The sequence below is a fragment of the Biomphalaria glabrata genome, chromosome 2 (assembly GCF_947242115.1).
Source record: "Biomphalaria glabrata chromosome 2, xgBioGlab47.1, whole genome shotgun sequence".
In the NCBI taxonomy this organism is placed as follows: domain Eukaryota; kingdom Metazoa; phylum Mollusca; class Gastropoda; family Planorbidae; genus Biomphalaria; species Biomphalaria glabrata.
Window position 1 is genome coordinate 36,838,327 of NC_074712.1, and position 27,645 is coordinate 36,865,971.

Genomic DNA, 27,645 nt, shown 5'->3' on the forward strand with positions numbered 1-27,645 from the left:
TCTCTCGGGGAGACTTTGTGTGTGACCAAACTGTTTACCACCACTCTCTCCGTGAGACTGTGTGTGTCACCAAACTGTTTACCACCACTCTCTCCGTGAGACTTTGTGTGTCACCAAACTGTTTACCACCACTCTCTCCGTGAGACTTTGTGTGTCACCAAACTGTTTACCACCACTCTCTCCGTGAGACTTTGTGTGTCACCAAACTGTTTACCACCACTCTCTCCGTGAGACTTTGTGTGTCACCAAACTGTTTACCACCACTCTCTCCGTGAGACTGTGTGTGTGACCAAACTGTTTACCACCACTCTCTCCGTGAGACTGTGTGTGTCACCAAACTGTTTACCACCACTCTCTCCGTGAGACTGTGTGTGTGACCAAACTGTTTACCACCACTCTCTCCGTGAGACTTTGTGTGTCACCAAACTGTTTACCACCACTCTCTCCGTGAGACTGTGTGTGTCACCAAACTGTTTACCACCACTCTCTCCGTGAGACTTTGTGTGTCACCAAACTGTTTACCACCACTCTCTCCGTGAGACTTTGTGTCACCAAACTGTTTACCACCACTCTCTCGGGGAGACTTTGTGTGACCAAACTGTTTACCACCACTCTGTTTTTTAAATCGTTTTTTCGACCAACTTTTATTTTCAAGCACCCACAATGTTAATATGTTGAACACTTCGAATAGTCAAATTTGTTTGAAATGTTTTCTATTAAAACTTTGCGACATTTAAACCCGATCAACTCGCGGTTCATCGATTGGTATTATACCTACATCCATCATATGACATCAGTCAGTCTCCAGACGTCATGGAGTCAGTAAATACATGATCTATTCCAAGAGAACTAAAAGAGAGGGAGAACTCGAATGAGAGAGGCAAAGAGAGAAAGAGAGACTTGTTGGGAGATGGAGGAATGAGAGAGGTAGAAGTGCAACAAGGAAAAAAGGTCGTACCACCGATCAATGAAGAAAAAAGGTTACAAAGACAGTTTGTGCGGAAACACAAACTCAAAATCGGCCCCCGAAGTGGTCCACCCAGGCAGGCTTCAATATTTTCAGAAAGAATGAAATTATATCAAAGATAAATTAGAGATAAGAATGGAGAAAGAAGGTTGACGGATCTTGTGTAGTGCCGCAACGGTCCAGCAGATCAAAGGATAGGTGCAAGTGAATGCAAATGTTAGATGTGAACCTGGCCTAACTAGTTTCCCTTTCAGACCTTGTGGTCTATAGGGCAGATGATGTAAAGTTCATCTGTTTTTTTTTTGTGGCTTTCGGTTAACGAGGGTGTCATGTAGCTAGCACAACGATAAACAGCCTTTGCTTTTCCCCAACTAATGTCAGGTACCCTTTAGAGGTGGGTGGACTCAGAGGCGCCCAAAGATTCCGAGGTTGAAAATCCCAGTCTTCGAATCTGGTACCCCCGGTTCGGAAGCCAACCGCTTTGCCGCTCAGCTGCCGTGCCTCCCCTGACCTAACTGAAGTCTTACAATTGGTGTAATTGTTTTGAGAAGATTGAATCATAGAAATTTTAATAAAATTATATTCTACGTTTGAAAAAAAAGGTTGAAGAAAATGCAATTTACAAGATTACTATTCGTTTTAAATTAGGTGTAACTTATAATGCATACTAAATAGCTTTTCTCTTTAAAAAACTGCTTGCATAAGTGATTTAAAAAATTAGATTTTACGCATTCAGAAAAGAAAAAAAGTAGATGTTGCATCAGAACTTTGAATGGTCTAAAATATTATGATGTCGAATTTTCACTATTTTATTAGTTTTCGAGATCTAAACGGGATGGACGGACAGACGGACAGACATTTCACACAAAACTAATAGCGTCTTTTCCCCTTTCGGGGGGCGCTAAAAACGATAAGATTTGTGTTATGTTAATATTTTTGAAATATTTTTTTTATTAACTTTTTTTCCATGCCGTCCATGGGTAGTTAGTTACTGGAACTTTCAAAAGACGCCATCATAAAAAAGAGACACATTTTGAACTAAAAGTGAGGGGAAACGATTAGAAATACGGTCCTATGTGTCACCTAATACTTGTCTATATAGCCATGTAAGTAGACCGACATCTCCACCCCCACTCCCTTGAAGTACAACACCTCTGTCTACATTCTTTTTTCTCTTCTCCTCTCTCTAGTAGTTCATCTAGAACATGGAATGGTCTGTCAAATATCTTACCTTGTTACCTCAGCCAATGTGTCTGGCATACACACGAGAACAGGCACAATTCTCCAGATCAAGAAGAGGTGGGGCGTGGAGAGGGCGTTTGTTACCCTAGGGTAGATCCAGCACGATAAGACGTTCCTGAACAAAGGCTTTATTTGATGAAGATTTGAAGATGACGGATGAGCTAGTGGCGTGCTGCCCCCTTTCAAAGTATTCCATCAAACATCGGGCTCATTTTTTTTTTATTTCACGCACGGGATGAAAGATTTGAGCGCCCAAATAAACAATACGCCCGCATGGCGCTTCCGCCACATTTGCACCGGCGGACATGACTTAGTAATGACGTTAGATTCCGTTGACACGATTGAAGGAACGTATCAGCGGCGTGTCCTGGCAGGAATGTTCACCTCTCATATTAGTGTGAACATCTTAATCTACAGCTTACATCTTTCTTTCTCTCTTTCTTCTTTTCTCTCTCTCTCTCTCGTTCTCTGTTTAATATATAATAATATCAGACTTTATCATCTGATTTTTATCCAAGACGCTGTTGTTTTTTAATCAAGATCTCTCCCCCCCCCCCCTTTCCACTCTCTCTCTCTCATTTTCTCTCTTTGATATAAACTTTATGATTTTCCCATATAAATCTTCTAATCCAAAACTCTCTATTATTTTGAATCTAGACCTATCCTCCATGTATATTTCATTTGCTTTTCCAGGCCACAGGGCCGGTCTTAGGCCACTGCAACCTATGCGGTCGCAACCTATGCGGTCGCAGTGGGCCCCGCGCTTTCATAGGCCCCGCGCTAATTCAATGTGTAATTATTAAATTGCAAACAAATATACGAAAAACTCATGGAAATCTCCTGAATGTATTAAAATCTCCTGAAAACTCTTGAAATCTCCAGAAAAATAGACAAAATTGTCATATGTCATTGCGGACAACGCCAATCCTACGCGCGATAAAAGAAAAAAAAAAGCATTGTCAGCTTTCATGTAATAAAATGTAATAATCGGGCAAATTTTACCGTAATCGGAAGTTCCAATACTTTATTTAGTTTTATAGTCACTGGCATTTAAATATGTCATTGGTTACAAGGTTCGTAAAGTACAGATCGCAATTTTTAACTTAGTAAAGAATGAATAAAATTCAAAGTCGATTTTTTTTTCTTATACAAAATTTTAATTTTCTCTTAATATCCTTATTCCCACACAATCAGTTTCGCATAGGGCCCCGCAATCACTAGGACCGGCCCTGCCAGGCCACATACAAATCTTTCATTTTTATGTGTAGACGTTGTAAAAACAACAACCTACATCCAAAGTGACCGACAATGATTAATAATAATAATAATAATATTATGTATAAAGCGCTGTTAACAAACAAAATGTAGGCTCAATGCGCTGTGCTAACATTACAAACCCAAACACGAGAGCTCAAATGACAAGCTAAATCTAAACAAGTTTTAATCAGGTAGGTCTTTTTTTTTTTTGTTCTTCTTGAAAGTAGTGTAGCATGTTTTATGTCTGAGATCAATGGGGGAGTGAGTTCCAAACCTTTGGTCCGTGCACTGAAAAAGCCCGCAGACCGTAGTTTTTGAGGAAGAAAAGTGGCACCACTAGAAGCGTTGAGTCCATTGAGCACAGGGCTCTCTGATTGCGAAAATAACACGCTCTAATAAGCAAGAGACGTGATGACTGATTATTCATTGTGTTGTCTATCTGAAGGTATGGAGGATTCCACATTCTATTCTACAAGGGGTCTGAGAACAGTGTCTTTCCCACCAACTAGTGAGGTCTGTTTCACAGCTTCGATAGATGCCTTCATCTACTGCGAACAAAATCAAGTCTGGCAATTGATATGGCTAACTGTTGGTCTCATTTGTTGGTATTACGGCTCTTCTTATATGTTAGTTGTTTTTTTTTTTTTCAACTTCCACAGCCTCTTGTTGTATAAGATTGTTTGGGCGCTATTAGCAGAACCTCTTGTTGTATAAGATTGTTTGGGCGCTATTAGCAGAACCTCTTGTTGTATAAGATTGTTTGGGCGCTATTAGCAGAACCTCTTGTTGTATAAGATTGTTTGGGCGCTATTAGCAGAACATCTTGTTGTATAAGATTGTTTGGGCGCTATTAGCAGTACCTCTAGTTGTATAAGATTGTTGGGGCGCTATTAGCAGAACCTCATGTTGTATAAGATTGTTTGGGCGCTATTAGCAGAACCTCTTGTTGTATAAGATTGTTTGGGCGTATTAGCAGAACCTCTTGTTGTATAAGATTGTTTGGGCGCTATTAGCAGAACCTCTAGTTGTATAAGATTGTTGGGGCGCTATTAGCAGAAGTGGCGAAAGGAATTCGCCGTCCCAGGTCCCGATCATCCTCCCGGGACTCAAACTTCTAGAACTGATTTAAAGAAGGACCACTTCAAAAGTTCTAGAACTGATTTAAAGAAGGACCACTTCAAAAGTTCTAGAACTGATTTAAAGAAGGACCACTTCAAAAGTTCTAGAATTGATTTAAAGAAGGACCACTTCAAAAGTTCTAGAACTGATTTAAAGAAGGACCACTTTAAAACTTCTAGAACTGATTTAAAGAAGGACCACTTCAAAACTTCTAGAACTGATTTAAAGAAGGACCACTTCAAAACTTCTAGAACTGATTTAAAGAAGGACCACTTCAAAACTTCTAGAACTGATTTAAAGAAGGACCACTTCAAAACTTCTAGAACTGATTTAAAGAAGGACCACTTCTAAACTTCTAGAACTGATTTAAAGAAGGACCACTTCAAAACTTCTAGAACTGATTTAAAGAAGGTCCACTTCAAAAATGCTGAGAAATTGGCGTGCTGAGACCAGGAGACGATCATAAGACAGAAGACGAGGAGTACAGGTCCGGAAGAAAGAATTTTATAGATCACCGACCAGCATTTCCCTATCTAAGGCAGATAGAAGCAGATAGTATTACTGTATTTGATTTGACAAATTTATAAAAGGGACTTCACTGCTGAAGTGCTTGGCCTCATTCGCCACCCCTTAAAACCGCTTTTCTTTATAATACGCTTTTGACAAGCCCTCCCACTGCTATGTATTCCCTGGAGTCCGTAATGTCTTTCCCCGAGCCGTCCAAGTTTTTAATATATCGTAAATTTTGAAACACTTCCGTCCGATTTAAATGTTAAAAGGGAGACTACTCCTTTTGTTGTTGCTGGTTTTTTTTTAATTGACATACTAAATATGTGCTGTAACAAACCAGTATAATTGTTACGTTAACTGTCACACATACAAGTAACTTGTAAGTTATAGGTCCAGCTCAATGACTTGTTTATAAACTGACCGAAGATCGAACTCAATCTGTAGTGACCTGTTTCTGAAACAAACAATTAAACAAAGCACTTCAATCTTAACTACTACCTCATTCATTTCGCTCGCACTATCTCTTCATTATCGTAGGACCCGAGGGCCATCCGTTAAGTCGCTCATAGTATGTCCTCGTATTAATTAACCCAGGCCAAGTACACAATAAGGCACTCTCTCCGCTCTCTCTCTCTCTCTCTCTCTGGTATTGAAGTAGCGCACTCCCCCTCCCCCCATATTGTTTTGACTTGTGCTGGTTCACTAGCACTCTATTGGCAGAGAATGAAAGAGGAAGAAGAACAGGTAAAAAAAAAAATGACTAAAAAGCTTTCACCATTGTAAATGCCAGCAATTGAGCCAGTCTCCGAGTGAGCGCGCTTGGAAGCAGGTGAAAGCTAGCGGGCTGGTAATGAGGCTGGCTACCGAGAGGTGTTTCAGGAGCAAGAAAGAACAATAACTCACGAGTACGGAGAGGACAGATCAAACGGCCCTGGTCTATAGGTGGCGTATTTACTTTCTGACCAGCTTGTTTGACTAGACGATACACACTCGGGCAAAGTCTGGGATGATGGCGGGGGCGTTGACGTTACAAAACATAAAAAGAGGGGAGGGAGGTCTACGGCGTGGGGAGCGTGAACCTGTTAGGTGGTCAACCGGGATTATCGGATCGAAAGGATCGTATGTTGTACTGGAATGCACCCGAAGGAATTAAATTAATACCCCGTGACCTCTGGTTTTTTTTTGCAGGCGCGTTAGATGACCTGCATGTCTGACCTACAGGTAGCACAAACCCTAACATCTGTTGACAAGATTCACTGTATAAGTTTAAGAGGCAGTGGCCAACGAATAAGATACATTCTTATATATGTTGGTATAGAGATACAATGCTTGTGTTGTTTTATAATAGAGACAAAAATTTGTTTAAATGCTTGTGTTTCTGTGAAGTAGTGTACGGTGTTCACTAACAAGTCAAAATAGAAACATGTCCTGTAGTTAAATAAGACGCATGTCCTGTAGTTAAATAAGACGCATGTCCTGTAGTTAAATAAGACGCATGTCCTGTAGTTAAATAAGAAGTATGTCCTGTAGTTAAATAAGACGCATGCCCTGTAGTTAAATAAGACGCATGTCCTGTAGTTAAATAAGACTGATGTCCTGTAGTTAAATAAGACGCATACCCTGTAGTTAAATAAGACGCATGTCCTGTAGTTAAATAAGACGCATGTCCTGTAGTTAAATAAGACGCATGTCCTGTAGTTAAATAAGACGCATGTCCTGTAGTTAAATAAGAAGTATGTCCTGTATTTAAATTAGACGCATATCCTGTAGTTAAATAAGAAGTATGTCCTGTAGTTAAATAGGCAGTATGGACATACGGTGGCAAGACCACACTTCAAACAGCGATGTCCTTGCGAACGTCTATATTTACAGTATAGAGGGACTTCTTATGGTCCGGCAGTTACGCTGGGTAGGGCCGGCGCCTTCGACACGGTCAACTTTCCTTGGCTGACATAGAAGAGAGCACCTGGTTGCATGCGGCCTCAGAACGAGACAGCTGGAGGTCACTCACGAAGGCCACAGTATACACATTTGAGACCATAAGAAAATCCATTGCCGAGGAGAAACGCAGACGGCGAAAAGAAAATCTCAATCGACCACCTGCGGACAATGATTATGCTTGTCATGGATGTGGCAAAATATGTAGGTCACAGCTGGGGCTGCGCAGCCACGGGAAAAACTGCTCTCCTCACTAATCTTCGGACTCGAATACAAGCCTTATTATGTCCTGTAGCTAAATAAGAAGAGTCTTTCGACAGCGCTCGATTCTTAATAGAAGAATAATTAGACTTGTAGGAATCATCAAAGAACTCAAGGTCCCTGGCTGTTGACAATCTGCAAATGTTATCCAATAAACCGAGCTATCAATCGTTGTAGTGTACTTAAGCGGATTTTAGTGATAACTTATAGTGAACTTGAGGTTTCAGTGATAACTTATAGTGAACTTGAGGTTTCAGTGATAACTTATAGTGAACTTGAGTTTTCAGTGATAGCTTATAGTGAACTTGAGGTTTCAGTGATAACTTATAGTGAACTTGAGGTTTCAGTGATAGCTTATAGTGAACTTGAGGTTTCAGTGATAGCTTATAGTGAACTTGAGGTTTCAGTGATAGCTTATAGTGAACTTGAGGTTTCAGTGATAGCTTATAGTGAACTTGAGGTTTCAGTGATAGCTTATAGTGAACTTGAGGTTTCAGTGATAACTTATAGTGAACTTGAGGTTTCAGTGATAGCTTATAGTGAACTTGAGGTTTCAGTGATAGCTTATAGTGAACTTGAGGTTTCAGTGATAGCTTATAGTGAACTTGAGGTTTCAGTGATAGCTTATAGTGAACTTGAGGTTTCAGTGATAGCTTATAGTGAACTTGAGGTTTCAGTGAGAGCTTATAGTGAACTTGAGGTTTCAGTGATAGCTTATAGTGAACTTGAGGTTTCAGTGATAGCTTATAGTGAACTTGAGGTTTCAGTGAGAGCTTATAGTGAACTTGAGGTTTCAGTGAGAGCTTATAGTGAACTTGAGGTTTCAGTGAGAGCTTATAGTGAACTTGAGGTTTCAGTGATAGCTTATAGTGAACGTTAATGGTCTAAAATGTAAGATTATTAACCCATGCCTAGTTATACTAGTAGCAAGCAAATGTAATTGGAGATAAAAAGAAAAAAAAAAGGTTGAATAGCATTTGGTGTTGTGGTTTGTGCATAAGTAAAATACATGTAGCACAGACAAGCGTAGATCATTCACTTGACAGATGTAGCAATGTATTATGAACTGTTAAAACTCAGTGCTGAAATGTATTTAGACATTGACAAGTCTATAGCAGAGCTTGCCCTCGTGGGCGATACAGCACACAAGACGGGAGCGATGGGAGATGTTCTGTGGGTGGCATAGATTAGCAGATTACTTCAAGTTTCCCTTAAACAAAGAAGAGTTTCACTGGTGCACTCTATAGAACTATTTACTGAACTCTCTCAGGTCACCTGGCTCACACTATTTTTTTTTAATGCTGGTGTTCTGATGAAATAATTAAAGGTTAATTGTAATTCTCTACAGTAGTCTACACTTATAGCATCATCTTTATTTAAGATTTTGTTTTTTGAAACTTCTTTCGATATATTGCAATCAACGTGGAGAGATGGACAAGCGCGAGGACACCTCCCTCAGATAACATGGACCTTACAACCCAAACTAAAACAAAACATAATAAAGGTCTAGTTAAAATAATGATTAAAAACAGGCCATATAATAAATCATATACCGGTAAGCATTGGTCATAATATTTTTGCTAGAACGTTATGTCAAAATGTAAACATTGGGTCATGATGGACAGGTGTTTATTGAAAGTTATAACAGAAATATAACATGTGGAGAGTAATAGCTTATGTAAAGGTATACACACTATCTGGAAGAAGAAACATTAGCATGTCCTGTAGGTTCGACAACAAGTCGATAAATGTAAACTTTCAAGGCGGGCAGATGTAGATAGAGAGCTGGAAGATGGACGTAGACAAAAGTAGACACGTAGGTGGAGACGTAGACACAGAGACGTAGAATAAGATGTAGATGTCATTGCAATGGCTTCGATTCCGAAGATTAAGGATGAGTGCAGTGTCTGACATGGCTACGCAAACCCAGTTGCGACCTGCATCCAACATGCAAGTTTTAGAGGTAGCTGTTTCCTATGGCTACGCAAACCCAGTTGCGACATGCATCCAACATGCAAGTTTTAGAGGTAGCTGTTTCCTATGGCTACGCAAACCCAGTTGCGACATGCATCCAACATGCAAGTTTTAGAGGTAGCTGTTTCCTATGGCTACGCAAACCCAGTTGCGACATGCATCCAACATGCAAGTTTTAGAGGTAGCTGTTTCCTATGGCTACGCAAACCCAGTTGCGACATGCATCCAACATGCAAGTTTTAGAGGTAGCTGTTTCCTATGGCTACGCAAACCCAGTTGCGACCTGCATCCAACAATTTTGAGAGGTAGCTGCTTTCTTACTTGTGGGTAATCGAGAAACGTAGGATTTGTGAAAGACTTTGAGGCATCCTGCATGCGCTAGGTATTTTTATAGTTGAATAATACTAGACAGAGACGTAGAATAAGACGTAGGCAGAGACTTTGAACGAAAATTAGGCTGATACCTTCGATGAGACGTATATGAAACGTTGGATGAGACGTAGGACTTGAGTAGAGACTTCGGATGAGACGTAGGACTTGGGTAGAGACTTTGGATGAGACGTAGGACTTGGGTAGATACTTTGGATGAGACGTAGGACTTGGGTAGATACTTTGGATGAGACGTAGGACTTGGGTAGAGACTTTGGATGAGACGTAGGACTTGGGTAGAGACTTTGGATGAGACGTAGGACTTGGGTAGATACTTTGGATGAGACGTAGGACTTGGGTAGAGACTTTGGATGAGACGTAGGACTTGGGTAGATACTTTGGATGAGACGTAGGACTTGAGTAGAGACTTTGGATGAGACGTAGGACTTGGGTAGAGACTTTGGATGAGACGTACAACTTGGGTAGAGACATTGGATGAGACGTAGGACTTGGGTAGAAACGTTGGATGAGTCGTAGATTAATACGTTGGATGAGACTTAGGTAGAAACGAAGCTTGCAGTGAATGCGACGTAGGTAGATATGTTGACTAAAAAGTTGGCAGAGACGTTGGTAAAGACATGTGCTGACAAACTATGTAGAGCAGTACATTTAGAGAATTCAACATTGAACTTAGAGCTGTAAACATTGAGCTTACAGACGTACTATTTAGCCTACACGTGTATGATGGGGCTAAGAGCTGTAAACAGGGCGTGCGAGTTGAGGTTAAAGTAGCATGAGGTCGTGCAGGTGTATGTAAAGGAATTCAAAGAACTTGTTCTTTTAATATCAACTCACAATCTTCTCCCCCACAGGGTGCCAATAAATATCAAGTCTACACCGCCCCCCGCCCCCTTGCCGCAATCCTCCCTTGATTTTTTTGTTTCTCAGCCCAATTGGAGGACTTGAGATATTTATTGCTACCTTGTAATGGGCTGAAATAAAGCTAGCACGCTATTCTTAGTTTGATCTCAGTTTAAGATAGGTAGCGGAGAGACAGAGAGAGAGAGAGAGAGAGGGAGAGAGAGAGAAAGAGAGAAGAAGAAGTAAATGAAAGAGAAAAAAGAGAGACAAAAAAGAGGAGAAGGAAAGAGAGATAGGAAAGAGAGAAAGAGAAAGAAAGAGAGAAAGAGAGAAAAAAGAAAGAGAGAGAAAGAGAGAAAGAGAAAGATATATATAGAGAGAGACAAAGAAAGAGAGAGAAAGAAAGAGAGAGAAAGGGAGAAAGGAAGAGAGAGAAAGCGAAAGAGGGAGAGAAAGAGAGAAAGAAAGAGAGAAAGAGAGAAAGAAAGAGAGAAAGAGAGAGAGAAAGAGAGAAAGAAAGAGAGAAAGAGAGAGAGAAAGAGAGAAAGAGAGAAAGAAAGAGAGAAAGAGAGAGAGAAAGAGAGAAAGAAAGAGAGAGAGGACTATAAGGATTATGAGGAAGGACGTAAGAACGTTTTTGACCGAGTAAAATACAACAAGAGAGAAGTAGGGAGACAGCGTGTGTTTGTGAGAGAGTATGTGTGTGAGAAAGCGAGAGTGTGTGTGTGTGTGTGCGCCGTAGCATCTTTCAGATTCAAGAATATAACAAACAATCAAAATTAATCAAAAGTGCAATCATTATAATCAAATCTAGTTCCTGTCAAATAATCAAATCTAGCAGCTCCAGTTAAATAATCAAATCTAGATCATATCAAAGAATCAATCTATAGTCATCAAAAACAACAAATGTATGTTCTAACTAGACTGTCATCAAAGACGTTATTGACTACATACACATACAAACATATGTAGCACAGAGTAGTCCTCACCCTCCAGCTAACATACAACTGATACGCCACGACTTGTGTATTTACCAGGTGGATAGGGGAAGGGCTGATCGAAGCACCATGGGGGGGTGGGGTGAAACTAGACTGGCATTACGACCCAGGTGACATTCTCACACCTGCCCCTAACCTTAATTCCCTCACAGTCCCTTGTGTCAACAGACGGCACTAACGCTGGTGGAGGGGCTAAAAGAGGGTGGAATCGAGGGGGGGGGGGAGGTGTCTCCTCTCAGCTTGGGTCAACAATTGTGTGACAGTATTTCCTGTCTCAATAACTTGAGATCTCCGGACAGAGAGAGAGAGAGAGAGAGAGAGAGAGAGAGAGAGAGTTTGAACATTGTAGTAAAGAATGGCCAAAAGAACTTGAAGAACGTGGTTGGAATGAAGCCCTTTCAAAAAATGTACCCTCAACGCGAACAACCAAATAGTTTTGTGTTAAAAAGATTTTTTTTTTTAATTCTGAATGTTTCAATAAAAAACAAAATACGACAGTTCCTGTCTCTTAACTTCCTTGACATTCTGGTGTCAGAACTTCGTCGATACCTTGTCTGTTGCTTTTCTCTACTAACTTCAAGAATGGTTAAAGCAACACTCGGAAGCTTGTTTAATATACCATTACTGTGTCCAGGTTTTTTAAACAAGCGCTGTCATTTTTTTTCTTAGATTAATATCTGAGAGTTCTAATGGTGGGGTGTTGGACAGTTGATCTCTAGTTCAAATCCTAGTGTTGTCAGGGAGATACTTTAAACCCAGGCCCGTAAAAAATTTGTAAATAGTTGGTCGCTGGGACAAATACAAAATCCCATCATAAATAAAAAAAAAAAGTGTGTTCGACACCCTTCTACTTCTTTCCTTGTGAAATTTAAGATATACTCATTTATACAATATTGATAATTTATGTATTTTAAATTTCCTTTTTGGTCTTTTTTTGCTTTTATTTATGTATACATCTTATTTATGTCTTTTTTTTTATCTTACAATCTCATTTATATAATTTTTGTATCTTATTTATATAATATATTATTTGCATTTTCTTTGTCACGTACTCATATATTATTTATATCTTTTGGTATCTTATTCTATCTTATTTATATCTTATCTGTATTGTATTAATAACTTACCTGTATGTTGATTACATTTTTGTTATCTTATTTGTCTTCTTTTAGTCTTCAATTTCTATTTATATTGAATGTGTATTTGTACCTCATGTATATGGTATTGTTACAAGCTCTCCCCAACGTTCATTGATACTATACAGGACAGTTGGATGAAGTGAGCCTGATGCATGTCAAGTAGGTTCAAGAAAGGAAAGGAAGTTTGAAGAGGTCTGAGAGAATGTTGGCAGGCTGATTGACAGATCATTCTTTCTCATTGCCAAATAGGATTGTATATCTAGCAGCATTATTTAGAATGAACATTTAAAGCTTTTCAGAAGCTTTTAATTTGAGAACATTTTTTTTTACCAAGCTACAGTTAAGATTGAGATTGGGAAAGAAGGGGGGGGGGGTGAGTTATAAGAGGGTAGTGTGTACAATGGAGAGGTTGGGGAGGGAGAAGGGGGGGGGGGTGAATAGAAAGGGAGATCATTGAAGTAGGTGACATTTATTTATTGAGGATTTTCCCACCAAAAGTGAATCCCAGTAATCTGCTCTTTGCTGTTTGCGTGTTGATGATTATGATCCTGTTTCTGTTCTGGAAGCAATAAAAGTCAGTAAGGTAGGAAAAGAAGAGAAAGTGATACGTGGTGGCGATAGAACTGTAATGGAACCTGAGAGAAAAACCACGAAAGAAAATTAAAAGTAATATTGGTAGAGATTTGGAAATAAATGGGCAAAATCAACAATGTCAAAGACGCCATAGTGTAAGATAAAAGTTGCCAACTAAATCGTAGAAAGTTACTTTGTGCTACAAGAGATTAAAAATGGACTCAGCAGTATTAGGAGTGCTTTAAAACTCTAGATGGTTCCTTGAATGAATTCACTCTCAATACTTCTGTACACCGGATGCACGCGCACACAAAGCTATTTATAGATACCTCTCTAGGCATGAACGTTTTCAAGCCATTGTGTACGGTGGACTTTTTCTAAACAAAATAAAGCTGCTGATAATGGTGAAAGTGAAGAAACTTTCCTGATTTAGATGACAAGCTTTACAAGATATGCTAATTATCATTCCATGTTGGTGGTGAAAGTATTGATCAGCCCAATGATTTCAATTTAGTTGTTGGTTCAATTTGTATTGCAAGTTTCTATTGGTCAGTTTTTGTTCCATGTAATTGATGAGGTATTAGAATGTCAACATTAGAAGGAGCAAGTAAGTCACTATCACATTTCAAGTTGTATTGTACAGTGCACCAGGCTCTCTAGTCACAATGCCAGGACATTGAAATATACAGTGTATTAGGTTCCGTAGTTATGATGCCAGGGTATAGAAATATACTGTGCACCAGGTTCTGTAGTCATAATGCCATAGTATTGAAACATACAGTGTATTAGGTTCCGTAGTTATGATGCCAGGGTATAGAAATATACTGTGCACCAGGTTCTGTAGTCATAATGCCATAGTATTGAAACATACAGTGTATTAGGTTCTGTAGTTATGATGCCAGGGTACTGAAATATACAGTGCACCAGCGCTGTGGTAAAAGTGCCTGCTTAATGCGATAAAAACTGTCACATAGTTAAGGACCATTCAAAATAACAAAAACTATTCAAATGTTAAAAAATATTTAAATGACATCTTAGAAGAGGTATGAAGGAACATAGTTCTGTTGCTGCAAGAGAATCAAATGACAGCTATATTAAACGTATGAAAGAACATGGTTCTGTTAAATGACATCTATTGAAGAGGTATGAAGGAACATGGTTCTGTTAAATGACATCTATTGAAGACGTGTGAAGGAACATGGTTCTGTTAAATGACATCTATTGAAGACGTATGAAGGAACATGGTTCTATTGAATGACATCTATTGAAGACGTATGAAGGAACATGGTTCTGTTAAATGACATCTATTGAAGACGTGTGAAGGAACACGGTTCTGTTAAATGACATCTATTGAAGAGGTATGAAGGAACATGGTTCTGTTAAATGACATCTATTGAAGACGTGTGAAGGAATATGGTTCTATTGAATGACATCTATTGAAGACGTGTGAAGGAACATGGTTCTGTTAAATGACATCTATTGAAGACGTGTGAAGGAACATGGTTCTGTTAAATGACATCTATTGAAGACGTGTGAAGGAACATGGTTCTGTTAAATGACATCTATTGAAGACGTATGAAGGAATATGGTTCTATTGAATGACATCTATTGAAGACGTGTGAAGGAACATGGTTCTGTTAAATGACATCTATTGAAGAGGTATGAAGGAACATGGTTCTGTTAAATGACATCTATTGAAGACGTGTGAAGGAACATGGTTCTGTTAAATGACATCTATTGAAGACGTATGAAGGAATATGGTTCTATTGTTGATTTCTCAGTTTTAAAAGCACAAAAAAAAAAGTGCATGTTTTGTTCTTCGACTGGGTCACGTGATAAATATTTGACAGTCCAATTGTTTATTTGATCAGCGTCTAAAGCAAAGACAGGGTACCCAGGAAGACACAACATAAACAAAACCAATTAAAACGCAGGTAATTTGTGGGGGAGAGTGTTTTTGCCTCCAATTCACCTGTACAGTGACTCAGGACGAGTTCGTTTGGTCTCACCTTTTCAGAGAATAAATTGATTTTGTCTTTTTCTTTCTCTTCTTAAGTAGATCACAAGACAAACTGTATATTTTATGGCCAGGTAAGAAGAGAGAGAGAGAGAGAGAGAGAGAGAGAGAGAAGAGATGGAGGGGAGAAAGAGACTGAAGAGGCTGGCAGAGGGGAGGTAAGATGCCACACGTTGAGATCTAAGAGGAGCTAACCCCACGATTCTGTCTTACTTTCTTCAGAAGTGAAGTCGTACTGTTGAAGCTCAGCTGTTCATCTAGCCCTGAGATGTTACCTGTTATACTAGGTGCTACCTGTTATACTAGGTGTTACCTGTTATACTAGGTGCTACCTGTTATACTAGGTGCTACCTGTTATACTAGGTGCTACCTGTTATACTAGGTGCTACCTGTTATACTAGGTGCTACCTGTTATACTAGGTGCTACCTGTTATACTAGGTGCTACCTGTTATACTAGATGCTACCTGTTATACTAGGTGCTACCTGTTATACTAGGTGCTACCTGTTATACTAGGTGCTACCTGTTATAGTAGGTGCTACCTGTTATACTAGATGCTACCTGTTATACTAGATGCTACCTGTTATACTAGGTGCTACCTGTTATACTAGGTGCTACCTGTTATACTAGGTGCTACCTGTTATACTAGGTGCTACCTGTTATACTAGATGCTACCTGTTATACTAGGTGCTACCTGTTATACTAGATGCTACCTGTTATACTAGGTGCTACCTGTTATACTAGATGCTACCTGTTATACTAGGTGCTACCTGTTATACTAGGTGCTACCTGTTATACTAGATGCTACCTGTTATACTAGGTGCTACCTGTTATACTAGATGCTACCTGTTATACTAGGTGCTACCTGTTATACTAGATGCTACCTGTTATACTAGGTGCTATCTGTTATGCTAGGTGCTACCCGTTATGCTAGGTGCTACAGGTAGTATATGGTGCTTCCACCACATCCTCTGTACACATTGACACCATTTGGTAAAATGCCCATTGTCTGTACTCAGTGACATCATTTGGGAACATGCCCATTGTCTGTACTCAGTGACATCATTTGGAAACATGCCCATTGTCTGTACTCAGTGACATCATTTGGGAACATGCCCATTGTTGGTACTCAGTGACACCATTTGGGAACATGCCCATTGTCTGTACTCAGTGACACCATTTGGGAACATGCCCATTGTCTGTACTCAGTGACACCATTTGGGAACATGCCCATTGTCTGTACTCAGTGACACCATTTGGAAACATGCCCATTGTCTGTACTTAGTGACACCATTTGGGAACATGCCCATTGTCTGTACTCAGTGACACCATTTCATTAAGTGATTAAGCACTAGGCTGTCGAACTGAAGATTTTGAGTTCAAATTCTAGTCGATACACTGTGACATTTTACTTAAGAATGCAGACCTGCTCACATATTTGTGTGTTTATTCAGGAATAAGCCTCAGCTGTGTCGACTGTGTGCCCCGAAGGTCTTTTCTTCAAATCAATAGGAGCAATGAGCCTTGATGCGAAAAATACACCCTTGAATAAAATGGGTCAGTAACAGGTATAATAAATAAATGGCTGCAAGCTAATGCTCCGAATGGAGGGCTCTCGAGTTCAAATCTTGTTGGATGAGCTTCGAGATTTTTAGAAAGCCAATGAGTCCAGCAAACTCTATTGGGTACCTGACAAACTCTATTGGGTACCTGGCAAACTCTATTGGGTACCTGGCAAACTCTATTGGGTAAAAGGCAAACTCTATTGGGTACCTGGCAAACTCTATTGGGTAAAAGGCAAACTCTATTGGGTACCTGGCAAACTCTATTGGGTACCTGGCAAACTCTATTGGGTACCTGACAAACTCTATTGGGTACCTGACAAACTCTATTGGGTACCTGACAAACTCTATTGGGTACCTGAAAAACTCTATTGGGTACCTGACAAACTCTATTGGGTACCTGAAAAACTCTATTGGGTACCTGACAAACTCTATTGGGTACCTGACAAACTCTATTGGGTACCTGACAAACTCTATTGGGTACCTGAAAAACTCTATTGGGTACCTGACAAACTCTATTGGGTACCTGGCAAACTCTATTGAGTACCTGACAAACTCTATTGGGTACCTGACAAACTCTATTGAGTACCTGACAAACTCTATTGGGTACCTGACAAACTCTATTGGGTACCTGACAAACTCAATTGGGTACCTGACAAACTCTAATGGGTACCTGACAAACTCTATTGGGTACCTGACAAACTCTATTGGGTACCTGACAAACTCTATTGGGTACCTGGCAAACTCTGACCGTTACCTGACAAACGTTTGGGAAGCAAAGGCGAGTGGTGGTTGTGCTGACCACATGACACCCTCGTTCGCAGTCGGCCATAGAAACAGATGAGCTTGACACAATCAATAATCTGTTCCATAAATCTAGAATAGAAGGAGGACCTTTACTTTTGATCAGTCCATGTAACATAGAGTCTAAGGAATTGTGTTCGCTTGTAACATAGAGTCTAAGTCATTGTGTTCGCTTGTAACATTGAGTCTAAGTCATTGTGTTCGCTTGTAACATAGAGTCTAAGTAATTGTGTTCGCTTGTAACATAGAGTCTAAGTCATTGTGTTCGCTTGTAACATAGAGTCTAAGTCATTGTGTTCGCTTGTAACATAGAATCTAAGGAATTGTGTTCGCTTGTAACATAGAGTCTAAGTCATTGTGTTCGCTTGTAACATAGAGTCTAAGTCATTGTGTTCGCTTGTAACATAGAATCTAAGTCATTGTGTTCGCTTGTAACATAGAGTCTAAGTCATTGTGTTCGCTTGTAACATAGAGTCTAAGTCATTGTGTTCGCTTGTAACATAGAGTCTAAGTCATTGTGTTCGCTTGTAACATAGAGTCTAAGTCATTGTGTTCGCTTGTAACATAGAATCTAAGGAATTGTGTTCGCTTGTAACATAGAGTCTAAGTCATTGTGTTCGCTTGTAACATAGAGTCTAAGTCATTGTGTTCGCTTGTAACATAGAGTCTAAGTCATTGTGTTCGCTTGTAACATAGAGTCTAAGTCATTGTGTTCGCTTGTAACATAGAGTCTAAGTCATTGTGTTCGCTTGTAACATAGAGTCTAAGTCATTGTGTTCACTTGTAACATAGAGTCTAAGTCATTGTGTTCGCTTGTAACATAGAATCTAAGGAATTGTGTTCGCTTGTAACATAGAGTCTAAGTCATTGTGTTCGCTTGTAACATAGAGTCTAAGTCATTGTGTTCGCTTGTAACATAGAGTCTAAGTCATTGTGTTCGCTTGTAACATAGAGTCTAAGTCATTGTGTTCGCTTGTAACATAGAATCTAAGTCATTGTGTTCGCTTGTAACATAGAGTCTAAGTCATTGTGTTCGCTTGTAACATAGAGTCTAAGTCATTGTGTTCGCTTGTAACATAGAGTCTAAGTCATTGTGTTCGCTTGTAACATAGAGTCTAAGTCATTGTGTTCGCTTGTAACATAGAGTCTAAGTCATTGTGTTCGCTTGTAACATAGAGTCTAAGTCATTGTGTTCGCTTGTAACATAGAGTCTAAGTCATTGTGTTCGCTTGTAACATAGAGTCTAAGTCATTGTGTTCGCTTGTAACATAGAGTCTAAGTCATTGTGTTCGCTTGTAACATAGAGTCTAAGTCATTGTGTTCGCTTGTAACATAGAGTCTAAGTCATTGTGTTCGCTTGTAACATAGAGTCTAAGTCATTGTGTTCGCTTGTAACATATAGTCTAAGTCATTGTGTTCGCTGACCAAAGAGAACGTAAATGTATACAGAGACCTCCCAGCCTCAGCGTTGAAAAAGATTCTCCACCAGAAAACAATGACATTGTCTTACTGTCAATGACTTTTGTAGAAACAGAAACCAAACTTTTGCAGTAATATTTTAAGCTATGCCGCATTCGGATCTAAATGTGCCACCACTTGGACGTCGTGCCTAGTAGGAACAATATGGCAGCTTGGGAGGGGAAAAAACGGAAAGCCCACGAGTTTAATCCAATGATCTCATTTGAAATTTTGTAAAAATGATGGAACAACCACAAACTGGGTAAGGTCTGTATTTCAGAAGAACACAGGTTAGGTAATGTCTGTATTTCAGAAGAACACAGGTTAGGTAATGTCTGTATTTCAGAAGAACACAGGTTAGGTAATGTCTGTATTTCAGAAGAACACAGGTTAGGTAATGTCTGTATTTCAGAAGAACACACGTTAGGTAATGTCTGTATTTCAGAAGAACACAAGTTAGGCAATGCCTGTATTTTAGAAGAACACAGGTTAGGTATTGCCTGTATTTTAGAAGAACACAGGTTAGGTATTGCCTGTATTTCAGAAGAACACAGTTTAGGTAATGCCTGTATTTCAGAAGAACACATGTTAGGTAATGTCTGTATTTCAGAAGAACACAGGTTAGGTAATGCCTGTATTTCAGAAGAACACAGGTTAGGTAATGCCTGTATTTCAGAAGAACACAGTTTAGGTAATGCCTGTATTTCAGAAGAACACATGTTAGGTAATGCCTGTATTTTTGAAGAACACAGGTTAGGTAATGCCTGTATTTCAGAAGAACACAGGTTAGGTAATGTCTGTATTTCAGAAGAACACAGGTTAGGTAATGTCTGTATTTCAGAAGAACACATGTTAGGTAATGTCTGTATTTCAGAAGAACACAGGTTAGGTAATGTTTGTATTTCAGAAGAACACAGGTTAGGTAATGCCTGTATTTCAGAAGAACACAGGTTAGGTAATGCCTGTATTTCAGAAGAACACAGGTTAGGTGATGTCTGTATTTCAGAAGAACACAGGTTAGGTAATGTCTGTATTTCAAAAGAACACAGGTTAGGTAATGTCTCTATTTCAGAAGAACACACGTTAGGTAATGTCTGTATTTCAGAAGAACACAAGTTAGGTAATGTCTGTATTTCAGAAGAACACAGTTTAGGTAATGCCTGTATTTCAGAAGAACACAGGTTAGGTAATGCCTGTATTTCAGAAGAACAAAGGTTAGGTAATGTCTCTATTTCAGAAGAACACAGGTTAGGTAATGTCTGTATTTCAGAAGAACAAAGGTTAGGTAATGTCTCTATTTCAGAAGAACAAAGGTTAGGTAATGTCTCTATTTCAGAAGAACACAGGTTAGGTAATGTCTCTATTTCAGAAGAACACAGGTTAGGCAATGCCTGTATTTCAGAAGAACACAGGTTATGTAATGTCTCTATTTCAGAAGAACACAGGTTAGGTAATGCCTGTATTTCAGAAGAACACAGGTTAGGTAATGTCTCTATTTCAGAAGAACACAGGTTAGGTAATGCCTGTATTTCAGAAGAACACAGGTTAGGTAATGTCTCTATTTCAGAAGAACAAAGGTTAGGTAATGTCTCTATTTCAGAAGAACAAAGGTTAGGTAATGTCTCTATTTCAGAAGAACACAGGTTAGGTAATGTCTCTATTTCAGAAGAACACAGGTTAGGTAATGCCTGTATTTCAGAAGAACACAGGTTAGGTAATGTCTCTATTTCAGAAGAACACAGGTTAGGTAATGCCTGTATTTCAGAAGAACAAAGGTTAGGTAATGTCTCTATTTCAGAAGAACACAGGTTAGGTAATGTCTGTATTTCAGAAGAACAAAGGTTAGGTAATGTCTCTATTTCAGAAGAACAAAGGTTAGGTAATGTCTCTATTTCAGAAGAACACAGGTTAGGTAATGTCTCTATTTCAGAAGAACACAGGTTAGGTAATGCCTGTATTTCAGAAGAACACAGGTTAGGTAATGTCTCTATTTCAGAAGAACACAGGTTAGGTAATGCCTGTATTTCAGAAGAACACAGGTTAGGTAATGTCTCTATTTCAGAAGAACAAAGGTTAGGTAATGTCTCTATTTCAGAAGAACACAGGTTAGGTAATGTCTCTATTTCAGAAGAACACAGGTTAGGTAATGCCTGTATTTCAGAAGAACACAGGTTAGGTAATGTCTCTATTTCAGAAGAACACAGGTTAGGTAATTCCTGTATTTCAGAAGAACACAGGTTAGGTAATGCCTGTATTTCAGAAGAACATGGGTTAAGTAATATCTGTATTTCAATTCAAAACAAAACTGTGAAAATAAAGATCTTCCTTTGATATTAAAAAAATAACTTTTTAGAATCTTGATAAAACTTTAAAAGTATTTTTAAAAATTATCTGAAAAAAACTATCCTAAAATAAAATTGCATCGGCAAATAAAACATTAAAAAAATACTTTAAAAAAAAAGCTTATTGTAAGTGTAATTGTATCAATGAGTTTGTATCATTCATGTCATTCAATTTGTAACTATATAAATTTGTATTGACTGGTTTCTAAAAGCTTTTACACAAAAAAGGGGGGGGGGTGATGAAGAGGAGGAGGGAACGAGCTGAATTCAAATTTGTGGCTAACAGCTCCGCGAGCCGACGTGCTAACCACTCTGCTAGTGAGATAATTAGGACTAAGGAAGATTACATTGTTACATTGTTTGTTTCAATTTAGAGCGTCGACCTATGAAGGGTATTCAGCGTATACCACCACTTCAGTCAAGTACAATTTCATTGCCCTGTTCCATATACCAAGCAAAATAATTTATCACTAATAGTGAATTAAATACTTTTTTTTAAAATAAAGTCTTCTGTTGTAAAATACATAATTGTGCAAAAGTTTTGATGTCGGAGAAATAACTATCACAAAAATGTCCCCAGACAGACAGACAGACAGAGTGAGTTGATACAAAGTTTGTAAAAAGAAGAGGGTGAATGTGACAGTACTATAAGAGTCAGTGACCTGCTCACCAAACAACTTCCTTTTTTTTTTTTTTTCTTTTCCATTCACGCATGATCACATGATCAGCGCGCGGCTCTGTCATGGGAACTGTTCATCACCCAGAGTTATTGCCCGTTAGATAAAAATCATTGTCTATTATTAGCTCCCACTGATTGATTGTTTAGTGATGGAGTCCAAGCGAGGATCAGTGTACATGCCTCGCTCTGTCATTACACCGCTATTCACCTACACACACACACTATCTGAACCGCCTTTTAGACATCGAGATTTTAGGACTTCTATTGGTCGATTCCCAAGCCCTGGATACACACACACACACTGGTAATAGTGGACTCCATCGTTCCCACCCCCACCAATTTGAACGTCACCTTGTGTCTCTATTAGCACCTGCCAACTTCCACGCTTTTCAACGACTCCAAGTTTCTGGGAAGTTTCGGAAAGAAAACAAACTGACCAGGTACGTAAGCACTTTGACCAAAAGTATTTGTCCAGCTAATGGACCTGTTGATAGATGACGTGAACGCTGTAGCCGCAGCTTGCTACAACACGTGTAGCGAGGTGCCGAGCTCGGTGTCCTGGAGGTAAACAGCCCTAAGTCAATACAAGGGTGTCGCACTATTTATCAAGTGTTAGCGGAGGTCTTGGGGAGGGGGGGGGGGCGTAAATTAAGTTATTGTTACGTCTAGAAACCAGAGTAGCGTTACGTCTTCAGGGGAAGGGAAGGAAGAGAAGGGTGTCTAGGTGTGTGTGTGAGTGTGGTGTGTGTGTGTGTGTGTGTGGTGAGAGGTATCACCCATGTAAGAAATAGAAATATTTTTCCTCGGTCTATGTGTCGTATGTAATTTAGTGTGGGAAGTATTGGCAAGGGACAGGGGAGATAACACTTCACTACATTCCACACTCACTTCTTGCATTACTTCCCTTTTAGCATCCCCCCCCCCTCTCCTACGTCTATATTTCCCCACCTCTCAGCGCGCGCTAACAAAAGCGAGGTGAACTGTTAATCAAAGACGGCGTACGGCAGCAGCATTCAGTGCAGAGCATCATGGGAGTCTAGCAGAGCATCATGGGAGTCTAGCAGAGCATCATGGGAGTCTAGCAGAGCATCATGGGAGTCTTAGGGAGTCGTCTTTTCGGAGAAATATCTGAAGGTGATGTTGAGATAGCGGGGGATTCACCACCTGAACATTTCTAGGCGATATAGTTTAGTGAAACAAGTTAACCAAGGTAGAGAAATGAATGTCTTAGACTTTGATAGCCATGCAGTTTAGGGGGTTTTGGGTTTAGTGTTATGAAACCCAGACGTACTTTCTGGGTGGAAGAAAAAGTAACTTTTTTTCTGCCTGTGTGGCACTCGAGTGATGTGTTTGAAAAGAAAGATGGCTAACGAGGACCATAATGATTAGAAAGTAGCTCGTCACTTCCCTAGCAACGCATCGCACTGAGTGAAAAAAAAACTAACGAGGACCGTGATCAGTGCTAGATTTACCTATAAGCATAGAAACATTTATGGCCCCCACTTGCCGCACTTGTTAGAGACCCCGTAAAAAAAAAAATTCAATGATATTTTTGATCATTTTGAAGAAAAATCAATGAAAAAAACTACCCTATGTTGATTAAAAGGGGCTCCATATCTCAAATACCTTAGCCTTAGGACCTAGTCTAAATCAGGTCCTGACAATAATGATAATAAAGAAACATGATCGTCATTCCCACAGGCCTGCGTGAGGTAGAGATGTCTCCCAATTAGATAACACTTCATGTGTTCACAGTTTAGAGTTGGATAAACAGCTCAGCGAGACTTCTCTTAAGCATATGTACAGTTAGGACTTTCATTATTAACCAGGAAATGACTCGAACTTTGCTGATTTACGATCAAAGTCTGGTGTGAATGTATATCTTGGTTTTCAATAGTTATAATGTTTTGTTTAGTGTAATGCACTAATTGTACGATAAATGTTGGTATGGCTAGTATAAGTTATTATTATTATTATTTAGAAAAATCATCAAGTAAAAACTCGAAAGTATTAATACCCGCCAGGAATGACTAGAAAAGAAGGATTGGAACTCGAGACTAACGTATTGTCTATTTAAGTGGAATGCCACAATGGAACATGTAATAAGCAAAAAAAAAAAAAAAAAAAATACTTTTTAAAAAGAAAGCTTATCTAAGGGAAAGAACCGCTAATTAGTGCCATTTATCTTAAAATTACAGCGTTTAGCTCCCTTTCTTCTACATAAAACAACATTTATTCATTAGTGCTAAATGATTATCTAGTTGGTAGGAATGGGAAGTGGGAAAAAAACATGTCAAAACGTAATAAGGAGACTAAATCCATATATACACCCACATCTCTCTTTAAGTAGCAGTTATTCCCATTATTTCAATATCAAACAAAATAATTAATCGCCCATAATTTATTAACTAATTGGTTAATTTTTTTGACTGATTCATGTCCAATGAATAATTGGGTTAAAATTTTAACTTCATCTAAGAATGGGGAATGAGAGAGAAACAAACATATTCAAACGTTGTACCAGACAGACAGACAGACAGACAGATAAAGTGAGTTGATATAAACTTTGTAAAAAGTAGAATGCTGCCCCCCCCCCCAACGAGATGGACTATTAATCTCAAATCTTCAGTAAGGGCGGTGCGCACTCTCAAGGTAGGGTCTCATCAGAAATGAGAGTAATAGACTGGTATCCAACCAAAATGGCGCGTGAAAGCAATACACGAAACCAAAAAGAAAACACAATTCAACAAACTTTCTGACACAATTGAAAATGAAGCTGACGAGGGACAGGTGTCTACATCCAGTCTGACAACTTCAAAGTGTTTCTCAACTACAAGTACACAGACACCTGGGGGCTGCTTCGTGGTCACATGTCTGGCTACTAGAAATCTCGGTTATTAGAACACATAGCTTTTGAAACAGACTAATTCAATTCTTTGGAGTTCGAACAGAAAAAAAGCAAGAGAGGGTGGGGCGCTATAAATCTACTCAAAAGGTATCAGGGTGAAAATTAGTTGAATGACCAACACATTCCCAGAAAGTCACTCATGCAAACACCTTTTGGTTACCATAACGACACTTGAAACAACACAATCCAAATTTACGATCACGGATCAAACAACCTATTTTCCCAAGGAGAATAGCTAGATCTGTGCTAGTCAAAGTACTACCCATTGCAACATGTAGTCGTCAATAGATGCGTGAAGTGACCACATTCAACAACTATTAACTTGCGTTTCTATTATTGGATCTCGAGCCAAAGTCAACGAGACGAGGGGGGGGAGGAATATCGCAGCCCACCCTTCCAACTTTGAAGTACCTTCATCTCCCCTCTACTTCTTTTCATCTGACGGTAGCAGCCTATATAGGTCCTATTTCTTTTCAGGTGGAAGACAGAAATGGCTGTACAATGCAACATTCAATATTTACCCAGCACCTCCTGCGAGCCTCGGATTGGTTTCGGATTAGCACGTGAATGTATTTGGAATAGTTGACCAGGAAAAGGAAAGGGAGATAATGCGGTGGACAAACTGAACTTAATCTTGAACAGCGTGGGGCGTCTTGAATTTAATCTTGAACAGCGTGGGGCGTCTTGATAAAATAATTAAGGAATGAGGTGAACATCGGGTGGAAAAAAGTTTTTTAAAGGAACAAACAAGACTTTAAAATTAAAAAAAAAAATAGCAGAAGCGAAAGAATTTTGTTAGTGACCTCCCCTGTGGTCATGTTTGACACATTTATTCTATCCAAATTAAGTCAACAACTCTTGGCTAGGGCTAACAGGCAGGGGAGACTTACAGCTACCTTCACCCACCACTGGCATGTGTGTGTGTGAATGTGAGTCTCTGTACAACTCCAAAAAGACAGGTGCGTCTGTGTGTGGATTAGATGGATTATTTGGATTGTATGAGATAAAAACCATTACAGACAATACATTTTTGTTGGATAGATTCCCGTTTAGAACTATGTAGGATAGTAGGAGTTTGATTGACCCATTGTTTGACATTAGGGTAGACAAACGAATGATAAATAGCTTCTCTTGAGAGATTAAGTTCACAATTGGATAGATGGGAAGTCACACTATGCAATGTATAGAAGAGCTTCTTTTTTTTTAAATATTGCCCCCCTCATACAGACAGAATCGAAAAGTTAAACCCCAGGTTCAATCAGATTCCTGTAAGACGTTCTAAGCGCTGTGTCTAGAGTCACGCTACGTGACATTAGCTAAGCATTTTTCCCCAGCTCGATTGAAGTTGAGTCAATGATATTTTAACTTTAATTAGCGTAATTTAGAGAAAAACGTGTGTATAAACATGTGATATCTGAATGTAATATCTGAATCTGATAACTGAATGGGATAGCTGAATGGGATAGCTGAATATGATATTTGAATGACTGAAAACTTGTTTATAAAAATGTTTTCAAGACAACAAAGTAATGAAAACCTATTCTTCAATGATCGTGTGAAATGAAGCATCTCTCGTGCTACATGTAGCTCCTTGTAAGGATGTATACATGGACATATAGCTGATGTGTTCTTTTAGAGGTTGTTTTATATTTAAATAAATGTACCAATAAAAATAATTTGCTGAAAATTAAATGAAACTTTTTTTTTGTGAATGATGTAATCATGTTCATCAATAAATGTCGCCTTTGGACCTTGTATCCATTTATGGCGACCCGAACATCTCTGGAACTAAAACAGAAATTAAAAATGTAAAAACAATGAATATATGATATTAAAAAAGTAAAATGGTGTCTGACTTGACATTGTGTACAAAATACTCAGCCTGTCACGTGCAACTCTATTTCATTACTCACCTACACATTCGTTAGCCTCTCTTCCAGACGCTCTCTGCCACGGCCTGTCGTAGTGGAACACCTGACACTTCTCACAATCATATCCAGCGGTGTTGTGCTTGCAGTCGCAGGTCAGGCGCCCGTCTTTCCCCATGATGCAGCTGGAGGCGTGACCGTTGCATTTGCACCTTCCGCCCACGGCGAAGTCGGACAGGGAGTAGTAGTAGCTCTTCTTAGCCCCGTCATCATCCTTGACCTCATCCCCGAGGGTGTTCAGCTTGTGGAACTCCACCTTGATGTCCGTGGCCGTTACCCAGTCCTGGAGCACCGGACTGTTCTCGAAATCCTGGCCGGAGGGTCGGCCTTCCAGGGTGGAGTAGGCCACACGGGCTCCTGTAAAGGGGTCGATGTTGCTGTAGGCCTCGGAGCACAGAGCTTCCTGCTCGTTCGCTTTAGTCGCCTGCGACCTGGCCGGCTTGTTGTACATTTTCTTACAGTCGTTAGAGTAGTACTGAAATGGTGTCCATGTCTTCCCGTAGTCCACACTTTTCAATATAGCCATGGAGTGGGGGCGAGCGGAACAAAACTGCAAACTGAAACAAAGAAGAAAGTGAGAGAGTTTTTTAATACTATATAAATGTTAATATAAGCTACATACGTCTTTGAAGAGTGACCATTGTCCATTTAAATGGATAATTTACTTCCATTGATATGATCATCAGAATAAAATACAATTCTAAAAGCAGAGAGACATGCGTAAAGCATATAAAGCAATG

At 39.4% G+C, this 27,645-nt stretch overlaps 1 protein-coding gene across 4 annotated transcripts in view; it reads right to left on the reverse strand.

Moving 5' to 3' along the window:
* LOC106058651 (netrin-1-like) overlaps nucleotides 1-27,645 on the reverse strand; it is a 136,978-nt gene that overhangs the window by 43,388 nt on the left and 65,945 nt on the right. For all 4 annotated transcript variants that reach the window (XM_056020318.1, XM_056020319.1, XM_056020321.1 and 1 more), the window contains exon 4: nucleotides 26,891-27,462. In XM_056020318.1, coding sequence (XP_055876293.1) covers nucleotides 26,891-27,462 — 572 coding nt within the window. The remainder of the gene's footprint in view (nucleotides 1-26,890; nucleotides 27,463-27,645) is intronic.